General features: G+C 43.2%; 3 protein-coding genes across 3 annotated transcripts; all 3 read left to right on the top strand.

The window, feature by feature from the left end:
• Positions 1 to 16: 16 nt before the first annotated feature.
• On the top strand, positions 17 to 2,391 carry emc4 (ER membrane protein complex subunit 4). The gene is made up of 6 exons (XM_048970188.1): positions 17 to 173; positions 787 to 913; positions 1,194 to 1,308; positions 1,659 to 1,812; positions 1,952 to 2,112; positions 2,200 to 2,391. The coding sequence occupies exons 2-6, from the start codon at positions 810 to 812 to the stop codon at positions 2,233 to 2,235; spliced, it is 570 nt and encodes a 189-aa protein (XP_048826145.1). The 5' UTR covers positions 17 to 173; positions 787 to 809; the 3' UTR covers positions 2,236 to 2,391.
• A 704-nt stretch (positions 2,392 to 3,095) lies between these two features.
• Positions 3,096 to 9,129, top strand: lpcat4 (lysophosphatidylcholine acyltransferase 4). Its single transcript, XM_048970187.1, has 13 exons — positions 3,096 to 4,225; positions 4,551 to 4,914; positions 5,053 to 5,165; positions 5,262 to 5,322; positions 6,141 to 6,199; positions 6,341 to 6,375; positions 6,469 to 6,523; positions 6,708 to 6,790; positions 7,318 to 7,443; positions 7,568 to 7,721; positions 8,015 to 8,107; positions 8,202 to 8,337; positions 8,568 to 9,129. Exons 1-13 carry the CDS (start codon positions 4,163 to 4,165, stop codon positions 8,723 to 8,725), a joined length of 1,500 nt encoding a protein of 499 aa, XP_048826144.1. The 5' UTR covers positions 3,096 to 4,162; the 3' UTR covers positions 8,726 to 9,129.
• Positions 9,130 to 14,078: 4,949 nt separating this feature from the next.
• Positions 14,079 to 15,728, top strand: nop10 (NOP10 ribonucleoprotein homolog (yeast)). The gene is made up of 2 exons (XM_048971685.1): positions 14,079 to 14,454; positions 15,337 to 15,728. Exons 1-2 carry the CDS (start codon positions 14,401 to 14,403, stop codon positions 15,475 to 15,477), a joined length of 195 nt encoding a protein of 64 aa, XP_048827642.1. The 5' UTR covers positions 14,079 to 14,400; the 3' UTR covers positions 15,478 to 15,728.
• Positions 15,729 to 17,169: the final 1,441 nt, after the last annotated feature.

Genomic DNA, 17,169 nt, shown 5'->3' with positions numbered 1-17,169 from the left:
GCGACAACAGCATTTGGTCGTCATCGTCCTCGACAAATTGGGAAGAGGACAGTTGACGATTGTCAGTTTTATTTTACCGTAAAATAATTTTAATTCAAATGCATTTCTGAATAACGGTGTTTTGACACATCAAAACTTCCGTGAAGACGAGGCTGAAAATCGCTTGCTTCAAGGTATATCACGTCATGAATTAGTGCGCTATTTATTTTGAAACGGATGTCCTTAGACGAATAGCTAGAGAAGTATCCGCGTTAAATTTTCATTTGACTGTTAACGATGAATCTAAGTATCGGTATTTGTGCTAGATTAATGTTTGATGTCGGGCTTTAACTAGTTATAGGATAGGTGTTCGAGTGTGTCCGTAGCTTGCTGTTAATGCGAAGGTGGTATTTCCCATATGCTCTTTTGAAGGATGAACACCGCTACTTCTGTAGCGCTATGTCACACTCCTTCTGTAGTTTACTGTGCATATGCAAAAGACTGAGTAAATGGCAACTGTAAAATTTGATTGCCTTAGATCTACTAGCAAATTTAATGTAAGTCATTTTAAGTCGAGTAGTCGAGTTTTTTTTATCGGAGATTTTGATTTGACCAGGATTGGTCTCGGAGGCCATGTTCGCAAAATTCAGTGCCGAACCAAATACAGTGAAAGTCTTTACTAATCGTGTTCTGTTCATGGTTAGATAAGAACTCAATATAGTTTCCAGTCCTGTGTTAATGTTTCAGTTCAATGCAATTGTGCTCGTGTCCTGGTTCCACCTCAATGAAAATGCCGGCTTGTGTTAGCCGAGGTCCTCGGAAAGGTTGCCATGGCGTCTCCAGGGGGACATGCTGGAGGAGCGGTATCTACACGAGGAGGGGCCGGGGCTAGAAGAATGAAATGGGCCTTGGAGATGAGTCTAGGAAATACTAGGTAGGAGCAACCCTTGTTTGTCAATTTTAAAATCCGTGCAGATTTCCCTTATTGAGAGTGATTATAATCGTGCCTAGATCCTGGTTGGAAATAAATAAAACTATCTTTACCTTAGCAGGAGTGCGTGCCAATATGTGGAATGTTTTTTAAGTGCTAGTACATGGTAATTGTAAAACCGGTAAATGTAAGGTTTGCATTGCGGTGCTGAAGGTATAGGACTGTATTGAAGCAGGTTGTGGATGTCTCCAATTTGATCCTCGTTTCTTGCTCTTTCTTGAAGAAATCGGGGTGACCGGCAGAGCAGCCAAGGGGACACCCTGTACCCTATTGGATATTCAGACAAGCCTGTTCCTGACACCAGTGTCCAGGAGGCCGATAGGAATTTGGTGGAAAAGGTGATTGTGCCGATTTAATAAAAATATTATGCAAGGGTGTCACTGCTTACACAAATGGTTTAGAGGTATGGGGAAAATCGACTCTATTAGAAATCACAATTCTTTGGGATGGCGATTTTTAGGCCGCCACGAGAGTTAACTGATAAAAAACTAATATTGCTGTAGGTCCTGGAGTTTTTGTATTTAGTTATTGGTTAATTAGTAGCTGCATCAACTTCGACATTACATATTATATCAAGTAGCACATGCAAAGTAAACCGAAAGTAGCAGTTCATGCCTTACACATTCTAGGCTGTAAGGATGCCGTGGTTGGTCTGTGTGTGTTAACCCTCTCTTTCTCCATAACCCAGAGGTGTTGGGATGTGGCCTTGGGTCCCCTGAAGCAGATCCCAATGAACCTATTTATTATGTACATGTCTGGCAACACTATCTCCATCTTCCCCATTATGATGGTGTGCATGATGGCCTGGAGGCCCATCCAAGCCCTTATGTCCATGTCTGCCAGTGAGTAGCAGTATCTCATTTCAGTGCAATGAATACTTATGATACACTGCATGGGTACTAACTATGTACAAATATTTAGTACAGAATACATTCCTTTCCTACTGCATCTGCTTGCATCATCTTCTGACTCCTCCCCTAGCTTTTAAGCTGTTGGAGAGTTCCAGTCAGCAATGGCTTCAGGGACTGGTCTATCTCATTGGCAACCTCCTGGGGTCAGCGTTGGCCATCTACAAGTGTCAGTCAATGGGACTATTACCTACACATTCTTCTGATTGGTTAGCCTTCATTGAACCGCCTCAGGTAAGCTTTATTCGGTTCTTTTTCATACTACTTTACGAACAAGCATATTATAAGGGCAAACTAATTTCTTTTTTCTCCCCCTCCCAGAGGATGGAGATAATGGGTGGAGGTATGGTTTTGTGAAGTAAAATTCAGCAATAACACACACAGTCTATGAATCCTGGACCTCCTGGCGATCAAACTTTGAAACTGCTGTTTTTCTTTATTTGCTTGCATTATCTGTTCCCAGATTTCCCACTACACAGTTTTCCCAATAAAGATTTTCACTGTTAAAAACAAGTACTTGTCATGACTGTTTATTCTCTGCAGTTGGATTACACCTCATTCCTCGGTTATTCCTTGTCTTACGCACATAGCTTCCAGGATAGGCTCAGACCCTCTCGACCCTATATAGGAGAACCGGGTATGGAAGATGGATAGATGGACTGTATTCTTAAAAACCATCAATACTTTAGAGAAAATTACACCAGAGACATTAAACTCTTTTTAATGAATTGATCTTTTTGTTTTGGATGCTGATCTAGAAGCACAGATTGAAGGGGAGTGATAGTGGCAATAGTCTGTTGGTTAGTCAAACATGCTCAATCCTGTGGCCTGTGACTGGTATGAAAATGTTTGCAATCAAGCTGTAACATTTTTTGACAGTAGTGCATCATGCTATGGCAATTAATTTATAGGTGAATCCAAGTAAGGTAAATATCAAAAGAATTTAATTTCTTAGTAGGTTATTGGTCTCCTAAAGGAACACAAAAATTGCATGTTAAGGCAGGTTGTGGTTTAGTCTGCGATTCGAGAAATGGTGGCGTTTCATACAAAAAATCCCTAGCATGCCTTCCGTGCATTTCCGTCTTCTCGCTGCTAGTCCGGTATTGCAAAAACGGCGGGTTTTATATACATACTGCACATATATGTGCCTACGAGCCTTTGTGGTAATGCCCGAGGTACAATCCTGCGATGCAGTTTCATAGTGGGGTTAGGCAGGTTCTGTTAAAGTCAGGCAAGTCGGACTGGATTGGGCGTTTTGTACGCATTCCTGAAACAATGTAGATAGTAACGCAAGGTACTTTGTTTACGGAGGGCGTCTTTATTTTTAGCGTCCCTGGGAATGTTGTTAGGTATTATTATAATTCTGTCCCCCCCCCCGTTGAGTGAAACCGATAGAAGACAGGGCACCTTACTCAACCGCTCCGACAAGACAATTAAAAGGAAACGCGAAAACCAGAATGACAAACTTATTCAGCTGTTCGAGAACACAAACAGGAATAAAAAAAATATGGATGTTAAAGGTTATTAGATAAACAATAAGAAAATTGAATAAGACAGGACGGACTTTTCTTTTATCTCTTCATGTCTAGACTAATATTAGAGCATCTTGTACATGGAATGTGAGCGGACATTCAATGGTACCTTACGCCGAAAGGTGGGCGGCACGATCCGGGTGTCTAACTCACACAGACGCCCGTCAGTAATTGCGCGAACGGGCGCTGGGAGGCCACACGTGGCTGAGTACCGGCCCAACTCGTTTTTATAGAAATGGGCTGACAGGGAATGTTTAAATAAAGGGGACGGGGCTCTTTTCGGCATTTATGGACGCTAATTGCCGGATTTGGACCTGGCAAAGCACCGAGTCCATGGCTACTATAATTCTGAGGTTTTGGAAACGAGTTATCTAGAAGAGCGCATGTAACTTATCTGATATGTATTTTTATTTTGTATTTTCTATGTAAATGATTTTTTTTCTACAGTGTTGTGTAGTTTTGAATCATGCTGTCCGTTTTTGTAATTTTTAGATTAGTATAAACAAATTTAGTACATTCCATGAGTGAATTGATGCGAACGTTTGTTTTTCTTCGAGCACCACCGTTTTTAACGATAAGAGCAGCTAGTATTTGGACTTCACGCAGTTTGTTTCGCTTATCCGACTGAGAGTCGCCCTGGACTGGATACTGATTAAAAAAAAAAACTAGACAGATCCACGAACATACTAGAATCTCAAAGTTACTGGCATCCCAGTGAAGTTTATGCTCCTGTGAAAGATTGGAGGACTGCTATGGAGAGATACCCTCACCCGTTTGTGCATGAAGTACAACTGACCAGCGCGCAGAGAATCAGGGTAAGACGCCACAGGTGTAGATCTGGGGCAGAAAGGAAGAATGACACTTTACTATTTAATTTTCATTCTAATTACTTTTTTGCTTCCACCTTTTTCCATGAACAGTTTCTAAAACGTCAACTGTAATATTGACAGCTTTAAAACTCCGGGCCAAGTTGATTTTTCTAATGTTATATGTTGTTGGGAAAATTGACACCACCTTTTTGTGTTTGATTTCTGTAGCTTTTTAATAGCTTAATAAAAACACTGCGTGTAGGAGTGCCGCTAGTTGATTAGTACTTACTCTGATGCATGTCTTCCGATTGTGTTCTTTCTGTGTACACAGGGGGTGCTGCTGGGGGCAGTGCTTTTCCCTACACGTATTGCCTTGGCTGCCCTGTTCTTCCTGCTCATGTGGCCTTTCGCCAAACTACGATTAGCTGGCCTGTCGGCAAAGGAGCGCGCCCAGCCGGTGCAAGGCTGGAGGCGCTGGCTGCTGCACCCCATTATCCTGCTGCTCAGCCGAGCCGTCTTCTTCTCCCTTGGCTTTTTTTGGATCAGGATCAAGGGTCGCAGGGCGGAGCCCCGGGAGGCTCCCTTATTGGCTGTGGCCCCCCACAGCAGCTTCCTGGACATATTGATACTCTGTCCGACTGCACTGCCCACTGTAGTGTCGCGTTCGGAGAACAGCAGCCTGCCCATAATTGGAGGTGAGGGGGTTGAGGAGGGAGATTTAACGAATCCTTTACGGGACTCCATTTGTCCAGAGTTATTGAGAGAAGGCTGAGGAGCAGCCTATGTTTCTCTGGGTCATACTGCTGTATTTTGATGGCATCTGTCTCTTCCAGCGCTACTGGAGTTCAACCAGTCGCTTCTGGTGAGTAGGAAGGACCCCGAATCCAGGAGACAATGTGCAGCTCGGCTGAAGGAGAGGCTGACCTCGAATGGCTGCTGGCCTCAGGTGCGTGTCCACATGTGTGCAAGTGGCAGAGCATCTTGTCATGTGAGATTGTTGATAACGTCGTCATCATCATGCGATGCCTCTTTGATTGGACAGATGCTGTTATTCCCAGAAGGCACTACGACCAATGGCCAAGCACTCATCAAGTTCAAACCTGGTCAGTATTGTGAGCCTCCAAGATGTATGGCACTGGCTAAAAGGAGGAGGCAGTGGTGTTTCTAACTTGTGTGGCACCCTGGGCAACCCCCCCCCCCAACCGCTACCAAAAAAGTGTGTGTCCATCTCTCATCAACAAAAAAGGCACCATTCAACACTGTCATTTTTCATTTTAAGAAATTTGGGACAAAGAATGATGAAAATTTTGCACTATACATACAAAATACCTTTTTTTGTTTTGCCGTTTCGTTCCTTTTCTTTTTTCTAAAATGGGGGGGAAATGATGGTTTAGACCTTTTCATATCCTTCTAAACCAGTTCACCTTAGTGGTGTGTAGACTGGCTCCGCATTATTCTTAATGAGAAAAACATTCGGTATCTGTGAAACTGTATATTCACAGTTATGAATGAATTGTGGTTCATTTGGATGCATTTCATAGTGTGACCGATTTTACTACTTGCATAAGTACTGTACAGAGTTAAAGGTGATTTGATAGATTTCCCCCCCTACTGTGAGGTCAGCCCAGCCCCACCCCCCTCCCCATCTCGTACTTCTGAGTGGTAGCCTGCCTACCTCACAAACTCGAATCGGGGTGCCCTTTCCAACTGGGCTAACTGACTCACAAGATGACACGATGTCATTGATCAGATATGAACGATATGAGCCAATCATGCAGTGTCACCATTCCGATCTATTAAGTTTTGTGTGGGTGCCCCATGCCGCCTTAGGCAGCTGTCCGTCTCCATACCTACGTCCACCAGTGGCAGGAAGAATTCTCACTTTTGAAGGATGATGAAGATAGATGTTGCTGTGTTTCAGGGGCCTTCATGGCAGGAGTTCCTGTGCAACCAGTACTGCTGAGCTACCCTAACAAACTGGTACGTCCTGCATACCCACTTAAGATGTGCATTCTCTCACCTTGGTGGATAGCACTTGCAGCCTGCTACATCTAATTTTGCTGCAGGGTGAGCGGCACGTGTCTCTGGGACAGCTGAATAAACGGTGCTTGTGTGTTACAGAATACTGTGTGCTGGACCTGGAAGGGGACAGACTGGTAAGGGGCTGGCTTCTTACTGCTCCAGTGTACATTATGAATGGGTAGTACTGCTGATCTTGACAGTAATAACTGCATTCTTCCTGCCTACAGGGTGGAGGTGCTGTGGCACACTTTATCTCAACTGTATACCAACATCACCGTGGAGGTGCGTCCACCCTGTCTGACTTTTCCCATTTATTTTCCCTTTTCTTATTTGCTCCGCCCACACTGTAGATATTTACCATCGTGTGAGCTGATGGCTAGTTTCTGGCCAGCTACCCTTCTCTGTTCCACATTGCTTTTTGTTATGATCTTGCTGGTGAATTCTTCGTGTCTCTGTGTGGTTGCAGTACCTCCCAGTCTACACTCCATCTCAGGAGGAGAAAGCAAACCCCACCCTCTATGCTGCCAACGTACAGAAACTCATGGCTGAGTGAGTCCTTTGCAGACAAGCTAAATCCAGACGTATCCCATACCTGAACCGTGCTGGAAATTCTGTATGAATGTGCTTGCTTTTCGTTAATCTGCTAAACTCCTGTGCATATGTTAGTGTTCTGTATTGTGTGCACATGTCTTGGTACAGGGCAGTGTGTGTGTGTGTGTGTGTTTGCATAGATCACATTTGGGGACCAAACTGTCTCCAAAGTGCGATTTAAAACTTGAAATCTCCTTACTTGTGGAGTCACTTCTTCAGGTCATTTGGATAACCTCAGTTTTATAAAATTAATGTGTGTGCAATAAAAGTAAAAGTGCCAAAAGTCTTGTATTTGGGTTGGTTACTTATGGTTAAGGTTAGGGCTGGATAGGGGTTAAGGGTGTCGTGACTGGGATTAAGGTTTTTCCCATAGAAATGAATGGAAGGTCCCCATTTAGGCCAACGTGTGTGTGTGTATTTGGTAGTAACTGGGTGAGACTGCTGTCACAGCTTATGTGATTCATTGTGGCCAAACTGATCATCAGGAAGTTGGGGATCCCAGCCACTGATTACGTGTTGGAGGGCAAGATTCCAGTCCAGAGGCTGGGGTGTTTGTCCCTCCCTGTGGAAGCTCCAGGCAGAGAGACTCTAAACCTTCTACAGCGTGCAGGGTGAGATAAGGGTCTGCACTGTGTCTCTTCCTGTCTGCATATTTTTATATTTTATTGGAAGTTGCTGTACATAAGTGCTTGTCTTGTTGCTTTTCGAAATAAAATGATGTGCTGTCTTTCTCAGTCTTAGCACATCCAGTGTGGAGAGCGCGCTGAGAAGGATGATGGATCGCTGTCAGTCAGGCCCGGAAAGTTGTATCGGCGCAGAAGAGCTCGGCCAGCTGCTGCAGCTGAAAGACAAGCAGAGAGCTGTGGACATCTTTGGCCTCTATTCAAAGGTGCAGTATAACAGGCCCCTACCGCCAGTGTTATTGTTGAGTATAACTGTGTTTATGTGATGTGGAAAATGATCCTCTCTAGGGGGGCGTCTTTAGGCAGACTTTTCAGTACACGGCTAAGTAGCTCACGATAACTAAATTAGCGGTCACACTTGAACTCTGACCCTGTAAGAAAGGAGGAGAATCTATAAACCGATATTTGGCGTCTGTCGTCCTCGTCTGTAACCCACTGCATGAATACACATGGATGTAAGGATTTGTGGCAGCGTCTTCATGCATGTCTCTGCGTTTAGGAAGGCCGGATGGATCTGAGACAGCTGTGCCTGAGTGTGGCCGCAGTCTCAGGTCTCTGGAGCCTGGATTCCCTCATTCGGATTGCTTTCACTGTGAGCATCTCCCTCCCACCCTATCGCAAATCAAAACACAGATACGAACTATATGAATTAAAAATGCCATTTATCACGCATATGGATGTTGCAGCTCTTTGATGGGGACAGCAAAGGCAGCCTAACTTCTGCGGAGCTGAAAAACCTGCTGGAGGCACTCGTGGGTTTCTCACAGAACAACACGGAAGAGCTTTACTCGGGGATATCCAGCAGGGGGCAGCCAACACAAGGTAAGGAAAGCTATGGAATTTTAAGAAAATATAAATTAACGGTTTGCAAGAATAAAAGGAGATAAACTTTACCCAGCATTTTATCTTTTTTTTTAAGTGTCTTCAACTACTTAAAAATGGAAAGTACTCTGGCTTGATGTAGCTAAATACTCAAGACTGCTTTAGCTATAGGTTTTGACTCAGCAATTTGTTTAAATCACCATCACTTCCTGTTTTGCTATGTCTGACAGAGGACCTGAGGACACTGCTGACAGACCATCCCACTTATCAGAAATTGTTTAGGGAGTATCTGAAACATGTGGATGTGTCAGGCCATGGTAAGTTAGGAAATGGCATGAAAGAGCTGGTCATCAATGGATCAGCTACATCCCACAAGAAAGCTGACTAATCAGGACAAAAATGGGCAGGGCATGATCTGGGACTTCTAGCAGTCTTGGCACATCCAGTGTGGAGAATGCTTTGAGAAGGATGACGGATCGCTGTCAGTCAGGCCGGGAAAATGCTGCAACTGAAATATGGTATGTGTTACTGCATTCTGCAAAGCTTTTAAGTGTCTGTTTGAAGCAAAATGTAATGCCTCACTGTATAAAAGTGTATGAAAGACTCTGAATATGAAGAAAACTGCTCTCAAATTTTATACGTCTTACATAAATGTTGTATAGTTTGTCTATTTAATAAATACATTATTGGGTATGTGTTTTTAAGAATTTTTCAAATTGCATTTATTTTACTTTTACAATTGCGCTGTAAATGAAGAATGTCAGAATATATTAAAAGATATAACTGGAACAATGGTGTCATTTTTGATCCGAAATGTCAACTTTACAACTGTTGCTTTCCCCCCCAAATCCTTCCCCATCTGCTGCTTTCCCATAGGTCCATCTCTCTGACTTGTTTTCCAGTTTGTTCTCCTCACACTTCTGTTCAGCTTCCTCCATCTGCCGCACAGTGCATCCCACTTTCCTTTGCATCACTCCTGTCCTCCTTTTTTATTGCGTCCTTCACTTCAGATGAGCCTGCCCCCTTCTGAGCCTCATTTTCTGATCCTGACTGTGATCCTTTCTCGTCTTTTATTCCTCCACTTCTCCCCTAACCCTGTCAGTCCCTCAATCTGTCCTTTACCACCACAGAAGACCTTATAAGATAATTTCTCTTCCTTACCTGAGACAGACTGGTTTCTCTTCCTCTCTCCTGACTTGTTCATCTTTTCCTTCCCCAGTCCTCCTCGTGGTTTGGACCCCCATACATTCTCCTTGCTCTCTGCCCCATTCCTTTCTTCATTTCCATGCTTTGCTCATGTTTCACTCATTTTACCCTTCTGCTCAGCTTTGTGTTTCATGCTATTAGCTGGTGTTTTTCTTCCTCTCTCACTCATCTGTGTCCTGCTCATTCCTTTCCTTTCTTTTCCCATCTGGGTCTGTCTTCCACTGGGACTGCTTACTCCATCTGCCTTGTGCCCTGTTCTCCACTTTCTATGATGTGAGGAGTGGTGTTTTGGAAGTGCATTGTTTTTTTTTTTTATTCGAGCTCATCAGGGCAGAATGACATGGATTGTTGACTGATAACAATGTTATTGGGTTTGAAAAGCTAATGCTGGACTTGGAAAAACTAATCATGGATCAGAGTCGTGGATACAGAAGGTTCAAACAAAATCCTGCTTGCATTTTGGAAGCTGGAAGATATGAACCTCCTGCAACAGAATTCTGAATACAAGACGGATCTTTTTCTTTTTTCTGCTACTGGAATGTGCTGCAAATGAATGCCAGTGCTTTGTAATGAGGGCTGTGATTCTGGTTGGTAATTGGAAGATTCCCCATGGGAAGTGTCTTGCAGAGGTGTAGGTCAGGTCAGGTTGGGGAGCATGTGCTGATGTAACGCGTTGCTGCACCCACCACACAGTGAAACTCCTCTGAATCCCAGCCAGTGATCCCCTAGGCAGATACACAGTCCAGTCTTACCCTCCAGAAATGGCCATCCATCAGCCGCAGCCAGGTGTTATGTGGGCGTCCCCTAGGCCTGGCCCAGGGACTTGGGTCCTCAGCAATTGAGGATCCGGCGAGCCGGATCACCCTCAGGGAAACGCGCCACATGGCTGTAGTGCCGTAACTGACACTCCCTCACAAGGCAGGTAATGTGCCTCATTCGGGACTCCTCTAGCAACCGCTGATTCGACTAAGTCAGTCAAGTCTTCATCCCAGCTCATTGCATAGCGTACATGTCTCACAGCCCCACAGCAAGACAGGGAGCACCAGGACTGTTTGTCCCCTTGCAAAGATATCAGGATCGCCACACACCCCTTTCCAGAGACCTCATGACCCCCCCATGCTCTTCGAATCCATCTGCAGCCTGCCGAGGAAGAGTCACCAGAGACATGAATGTCACTGCCGAGGTAAGTGAATCTCTCGACAAGGTCGACATTCTCCCCGCAGACAGACACACCACTGATGGCTGTGCCTAAGAAGTCATTAAATGTCTGTATCTTAGTCTTTATCCAGGACATCTGCAATCCCAGACACTCAGACTCCTCCCTCAGTCTCTCGAGAACCCCAATCAGGGGACTTCTTAGGCATAAAACCACACTGCTCCGGTCACTAACAGGCAGGGAAATGATCATGGATCCTGTTAAGGATGACCTTATCTAAGACCTTACCCGGCACTGAAAGCAGTGTCACAACTGCAGTGTCATCCGTAAGGTCCGTTCCATCACCGAAGCTGATTGCAAGTCTCTGAGGAACAGATTCAGATGTGCGTAATGCTTCGATTCCTCTGTAGGCAGGGGTGTAGAGTGGGTATGGACACACTGCAGATCATTGACCGCTTCCACCTAAGAAGGCAACCATGACAGATGATCAATAGAGATAACGTCATCTCTATTCATTAGCATTCATCAGTAATGACAACGGTGGACAATCATCTGATGTAAGTCTACCTCATATACATGATAGTTTTGACCTTAAATTACTCATTGTACTTTTGGGTACATGGCTAATTCCCTAAAGACTCTACTGTCCCATTTCCACTTTTACATCATCTTGATTAGTTCAAATGCTGCATGGATTCTCTTCCAGACTTGGTTCATGGGCTGTGCTTGCAAGGGGTAGAATACAACTAAGAAATCAGGAATGGGCTCATCCAATTCCAACTGCTTGTGTCTGCTGAACAGATGCTGAAACAGATGTGGCTTGAGTTACAGGCCCAGCCACCATAGTCGGGTCTGCCGCACTTATTTTTCCTGGTTCTAACTGGGGCAGCAAAAGTGGATCTTCTGAAAAACAGCCAGAATTAGATTCTGATATCTCTATTACAAGCACCTGGTCGCTTTGCCTTCCTGTTCCTTAATCTAACATGGAGAGTGACTGTACAATGTCATACACTCTAACGCAAAGTGTGATGATGCAGCCTCATGCACTGACTCTATCCTGTTCTCCAACACGGAATATGATGACACAGCATTAAATACTGATGTTGCCCTGTTCTCAGAGTACAGTGGTACAGCCTCGTGCTTTGGCTCTGTCCCGGTCAGAGCAGCTGCAGGTTGTACCTCAAAAATCTGGATCCTTACATGCACTGTGCCACTTTGTATATTGTTCATTTTTTTTGTTTTCACTATATTCACTACTGTAAACAATGTACATTGTTACTTCATTGTCCATGCACACTATCCCACTTAGTCTAGCCCCTAATCTCTTGTATATACTTATTTTATTTTATTTATTTTAAAAATGATATTTTTCATTCTGAATGTCCTAGCCTATTAATGGTTATTTTAAATTTTTAAATCTTATTGCTGGATCCCTGCACAGTCCAGGAGCAAATTATGGTAATTGACTTCACTGCATAACAAGTATGTGACAAGTAAATGATCTTGAATCTTGAATCCGAACCTTGGTCTCTGACAGAGAATGTGATGGCACACATTCAAAGTTTCTAATGAGATGGTACATCCAACACTGAATGTAACCACTGCATTAACACAAAATCTTTAGTGTCACACACTGATTCTCCCCGATTCTCTAACGAAGAATCTCATACTACCCCCTCATACACTGACTGTCACGTCCAGCCCACTCCGGCTGTCTGATCCCCCGTTTTCCCTTGGCTGTGGCTCCAAATCAGCCACGCCTATGATCTGTCAATCTTACCTCTTGTTCCTGTTCTCCTGTAGATCATTCACAGCTGCCTTGTGTTTTCTCCCCATTAGCCTAGCTTATAGGCATCTCTCAGTACAGTGTCCCTTGTCCGTTCATTGTTGCGTGTTCATGTCTTCTGTAAGCCCTGCATCTTCCAATAAAACGTCCCCGCAAGGGGAAGAATATGTAATTTTTGAGCACAGATTCTGTTCTGTTCGTAAACATAGAATGCAGCAGTGCAGCTTCAAACACTAACTGCTTCATTTCTGGAAACAAATGTGACACTGTGCCCTCATAAACTGGCTCAATGAACGTATTAACTATTGAATGTGAACCTGCACGACTGACCCCTGACTCTAGATCTCCCAAAAACAAATACTGTGGCCCTGCAGCCTCCAAAACTGACTCCTCGTTATTTTTACCTAGTTTGTGTCACAGAGTTCTGGATTTCTTGGGCAGTTCATTCCTTCATATACTTATACACATACACTCTCCTCCACTGAGGAGGAAAATCCATCCAGTATTGTCTGTAAAATGTATAGCATATAGGGGCGGCATGGTGGTGCGGTGGTTAGCACTGTTGCCTCACACCTCTGGGACCCGGGTTCGAATCTCTGCCTGGGTCACATGTGTGTGGAGTTTGCATGTTCTCCCCATGTCGTCGTGGGGTTTCCTCCGGGTACTCCGGTTTCCCCCCACAGTCCAAAAAACATGCTGAGGCTAATTGGAGTTGCTAAATTGCCCTTAGGTGTGCATGTGCGAGTGAATGGTGTGTGAGTGTGCCCTGCGATGGGCTGGCCCCCCATCCTGGGTTGTTCCCTGCCTCGTGCCCATTGCTTCCGGGATAGGCTCCGGACCACCCGTGACCCAGTAGGATAAGCGGTTTGGAAAATGGATGGATGTATAGCATATATACAGGAAAACAGTATTTTGTCACGGCAACTTTGGTAGCCCTGCCGGGCGCCCCCCCAATTTATTTTACATCAGCCTACATTAACTCACTTACCTAGTCAGTTTTAATGACTAATAATAGTTGCCTAGGTCATATTTAGTGGGTTTGAAGAATATGTAAGTAGTTTTACCCGTTGCGTCCGTTTACAATTGAAAAGTAAGACTTCCAGACTCGGGTCTACCCATTGTTGGAGTTAGACTCCACCAAGTCCGTTGATGAGGAAAAGATGCACTCTGGAGGCGAAGGGTAGTTGCACGTCAGCTCTCTTTATTCTCAGCACAGATTGCAATCCGGGAGCCGCTCTCAGATGCACAAAAGTACACACCAAGGGAAGCTCTCCCTCTATGGTCAGTGTCTGGTTTTTATAACCCAAACAGGGCCTCTGCCCTTCTTGTTGGTACCGTTCCAGTTGGCGTAGCATACAACTATTGTTTTGAGAATTCTGGCGTTAGTCCCCACTCTCTTCCTTTTCTCTTATCTTGTTATGTTACAATTCCGCAGCATCAGCTTAATGTCACCCTGACCCTATCCGTGTGCCTTCGGCTTTCCGAAATTTACTGGCAGTACGAGGCGACCCAGCGCCCCCCTTCTCTTTCCTGCCTATGTTCCAGTTTGTTCCCATTTTCTCAGTGTGACAAAGTTTAGCACAGGGCCTAGCTGCCTTCACCGTATCATTATGAAGTTGCCGTAGTTTACGAACTTCGCGGCAAACAGTAATTCATCCGAACGATAGAGGGCGATGTTCAAAAGTTTGAGTTGATAACACTCTTGGCCAGGAAAACTGAAAATTCAGTGGTTATTCCGGAAATCCGACAGTGTTTACGCTGCACGCCGACGGAACGAGCTTCACGTGTAGGATTGGCGTTCTGTTTATTTAATTTGGCTTTTTATATTTTGGCGTCGTAAAATATACTAAATTTAAAAAGAAAACTGATTGTTATTGACATCACTTCTTGATCGTGTATATACTTGTCGGCCGCCATGTTTTTGCAATATTTCTTAAACGAAAATGGAGATAGAGTCTATACCTTAAAGGTAAGTTGTAAAGCAGTTCGTGTATTTTAGGTGCATTGTTATTTGTGTTTATATGTAAATTGACTACTACAGATGTGAAGGAATAGAGTAGTTCGATAAGTAGATTCAACGTAGCTGCTTTTGGTTCGTTAATGGTTAATTGGCCTGAAAAGTAACTTTCAGGATTAAGATTGATCACAGGTTGAAATTCTGGTGCAGGCAGCAGCAAAAAACTACAAACGAACATAGTTATAGTGCCGAACAAAGTGAAACCATGGTACTTGTGGTGCGATCAAATAAACGTGGTGACATTTTAAAATACACAGTACACACATAGGAAATCCTGAAAACAGACTACTGTAATTACAGAACTACGGGTAATAATAATAAATTGGCGCATGGTATATGTGCAGTTAAGAAAAAATAGTACTCAAGTTTTACGGTTTTTAAACTTTTTTAAATGAATGGTTGGGTAACCCAACTTTCTCAGGAAAGGTAGTTACTGCCTCTACTACTTTAGAGGAGAATATTAAAGTAAATAATACTGGATTTTGGAACAATGTGCTTTGAGGTGTATATAAAACTCATTCTCGACACAACTGAGTTTTAGAAACTCATAATTTTTTCTTGATGTTGTCTCTCATTTTTCTCTATGCAAAACAGGCTGTAATTTATGTAGATGTTAATACAGTGCGCTAGTCTGTGTATACATTATTGATAATACATATTCTAAACTTAGATTTTACACCTATTTTCCAAGATTATAGCAATGTAACCAAGAGAAGTGAATGTAGTGTGAGAATCTACACAAGTTAATGACACATTATGCATAGGAAATATGTTTTCGTGGTACTTCCATGCAGTTCTGATTACTATTGACGTGATTTCAAAATGTCCTCACAGAAGCTGGATGCTTCAGGTCAGCCGACCTGTTCCGCCCATCCGGCCCGGTTTTCTCCTGATGACAAGTTCTCCCGGCACAGAGTGACGGTGAAGAAGCGCTTCGGCCTCCTGCTTACCCAGCAGCCAAGACCTATCTTGTAACATGGACTTTCACTCAAAGTGATGACCCAGTCAGAGGTTGAAGGGTGCTGTCTTGTCACACATTGACTCATTTCATTCTGGACTCTGTATAACGTCTTCCTTTCATGTCTGTTGATAAAAATCACATTGGAAACTGACCTGCTATGTGATTATATGCAGTTTTTTTATCCTCTCCATGTACTCCCCATGTTAACCCTAACCTATGAATATGTTGTTAGACTTTGCTTGAAATAAAACCATTAAAATGAAAATGGGCCAAGGCCCCAGAGTCCACATTTTCGGTGTTCTTCATTAGTAGTGAGCTATTAATGTGATTTCTTGATATGCATGCAACCAATATGGTTTCTAATCACAAAAGGCTCAAAATAAGTTTTATAGGTCACCCTAATTAGAAACCAGGTAAATATTTCACTTGGGTTTTAAGTGTAGTTGTGCATCATTCAGTCCAAACCTATGCAACACTTTGGGTTGCTTTAAACCTGATCCTTCAGCATGAGTAGAGATGTCAATGTCGTTTGGACTGAGAAGAAAATAGACATTGTCATTTCTCTTGGAGCCACAGGTAGAAATAAGTGGAGTAGGCTACTGAGAGTGTGCTAGGTCATAGCAGAATTTTCCCAGATTTGTGCAATTTACCAGTCCAGTGACTGAATAGTTTAAGTTGATAAACCAAAAGTGTTTAATAAATATGTATTTCATAGGAAAGCCATTATTCACAGGCAGCACCAAAAGAGAATATTCTGGACAGCATTTTATTAAGCAGAAATACAGTAACACAAGTCAAAGTCCTTTGACCGATTATCAATTTTAGCAACAGGCTGACAATGAAAACAGCAGAAAAAGATTCTGAGGAAGTGGGAGTGAGATTTGTTAGTGGCAATCATACAAATATATTTGATTCCATGTGAAAAAAAAATACAAACATTTGACCCACTTGATTTAGCGATCCACTAACTTTTCAGAGTTAACAGTAAGAAAATTAGGTCTTGACCAACATTCTTGACCAGGTCTCTTCCAGAAAAAGTCTGTATCTTTCATTAGTTTGTTGTGTATGGCTGGTCCTGTTACAGAAATGAAATTAAGACATGGTCCTTGTCATCTGACTCCTTCTGTCAAACGTAGTTTGGGTATTAGAAAAGGTAGTCTTGTATTTCTCAGTCTTTGTGTGGGAAACAAGATCACTGGAGCTAGCACACATCCAATATCTGCAATATGACATTCTGTCATAGCCCGACATGGCAATGTCCCCATTGCCCTCTCCCAATATTTTCAAGGTTTTCTTGTATATATGGCCCAATTATCTGGCATTTCGACCACATATTACTGTAATAACCACAACAAGTATGATCTCCAGTCTTACTGTTTCATTTCAAACACAGTCTTAAACTGGTGACAACGTACATACACTAAAACGATTCTGACTAGTAAACACCGCAAACATTGCATAATTCCCATTCGTTCTCCATCAGAGACAGACCCCTACACCGTTGATTTCTACCCTTCACTTGCCATCAAGAATATTTTATGAGGGAATTTCATGTTGATCATTCTGGCTTAACACAAATTGGGTTTATTTATTGAATGAGAAAATGTGTATTATCCTGGAGGAAATTGTGATTGCATGCAGAGTACACAAGCACACATAAGCCAAAAATATACAATAGACAAAAAAGGGCAACAAAGTATCAAACA

Source organism: Brienomyrus brachyistius, chromosome 12 (assembly GCF_023856365.1).
Source record: "Brienomyrus brachyistius isolate T26 chromosome 12, BBRACH_0.4, whole genome shotgun sequence".
NCBI lineage: Eukaryota > Metazoa > Chordata > Actinopteri > Osteoglossiformes > Mormyridae > Brienomyrus > Brienomyrus brachyistius.
This window is presented reverse-complemented; position numbering and strand designations above follow the sequence as displayed.

Bases quoted from the DNA above. Each gene is read 5' to 3' on its own strand.
- emc4 (XM_048970188.1), top strand. From the start codon at position 810: ATGGCGTCTCCAGGGGGACATGCTGGAGGAGCGGTATCTACACGAGGA. The intron at 1,309-1,658 runs GTGATTGTGCCG...TCCATAACCCAG, and splicing joins ATAGGAATTTGGTGGAAAAG to AGGTGTTGGGATGTGGCCTT. The intron at 1,813-1,951 runs GTGAGTAGCAGT...CTCCTCCCCTAG, and splicing joins CCTTATGTCCATGTCTGCCA to CTTTTAAGCTGTTGGAGAGT.
- nop10 (XM_048971685.1), top strand. From the start codon at position 14,401: ATGTTTTTGCAATATTTCTTAAACGAAAATGGAGATAGAGTCTATACC. The intron at 14,455-15,336 runs GTAAGTTGTAAA...ATGTCCTCACAG, and splicing joins ATAGAGTCTATACCTTAAAG to AAGCTGGATGCTTCAGGTCA.
- lpcat4 (XM_048970187.1), top strand. From the start codon at position 4,163: ATGGAGAGATACCCTCACCCGTTTGTGCATGAAGTACAACTGACCAGC. The intron at 5,323-6,140 runs GTCAGTATTGTG...GCTGTGTTTCAG, and splicing joins ACTCATCAAGTTCAAACCTG to GGGCCTTCATGGCAGGAGTT. The intron at 8,108-8,201 runs GTGAGCATCTCC...TGGATGTTGCAG, and splicing joins TCATTCGGATTGCTTTCACT to CTCTTTGATGGGGACAGCAA.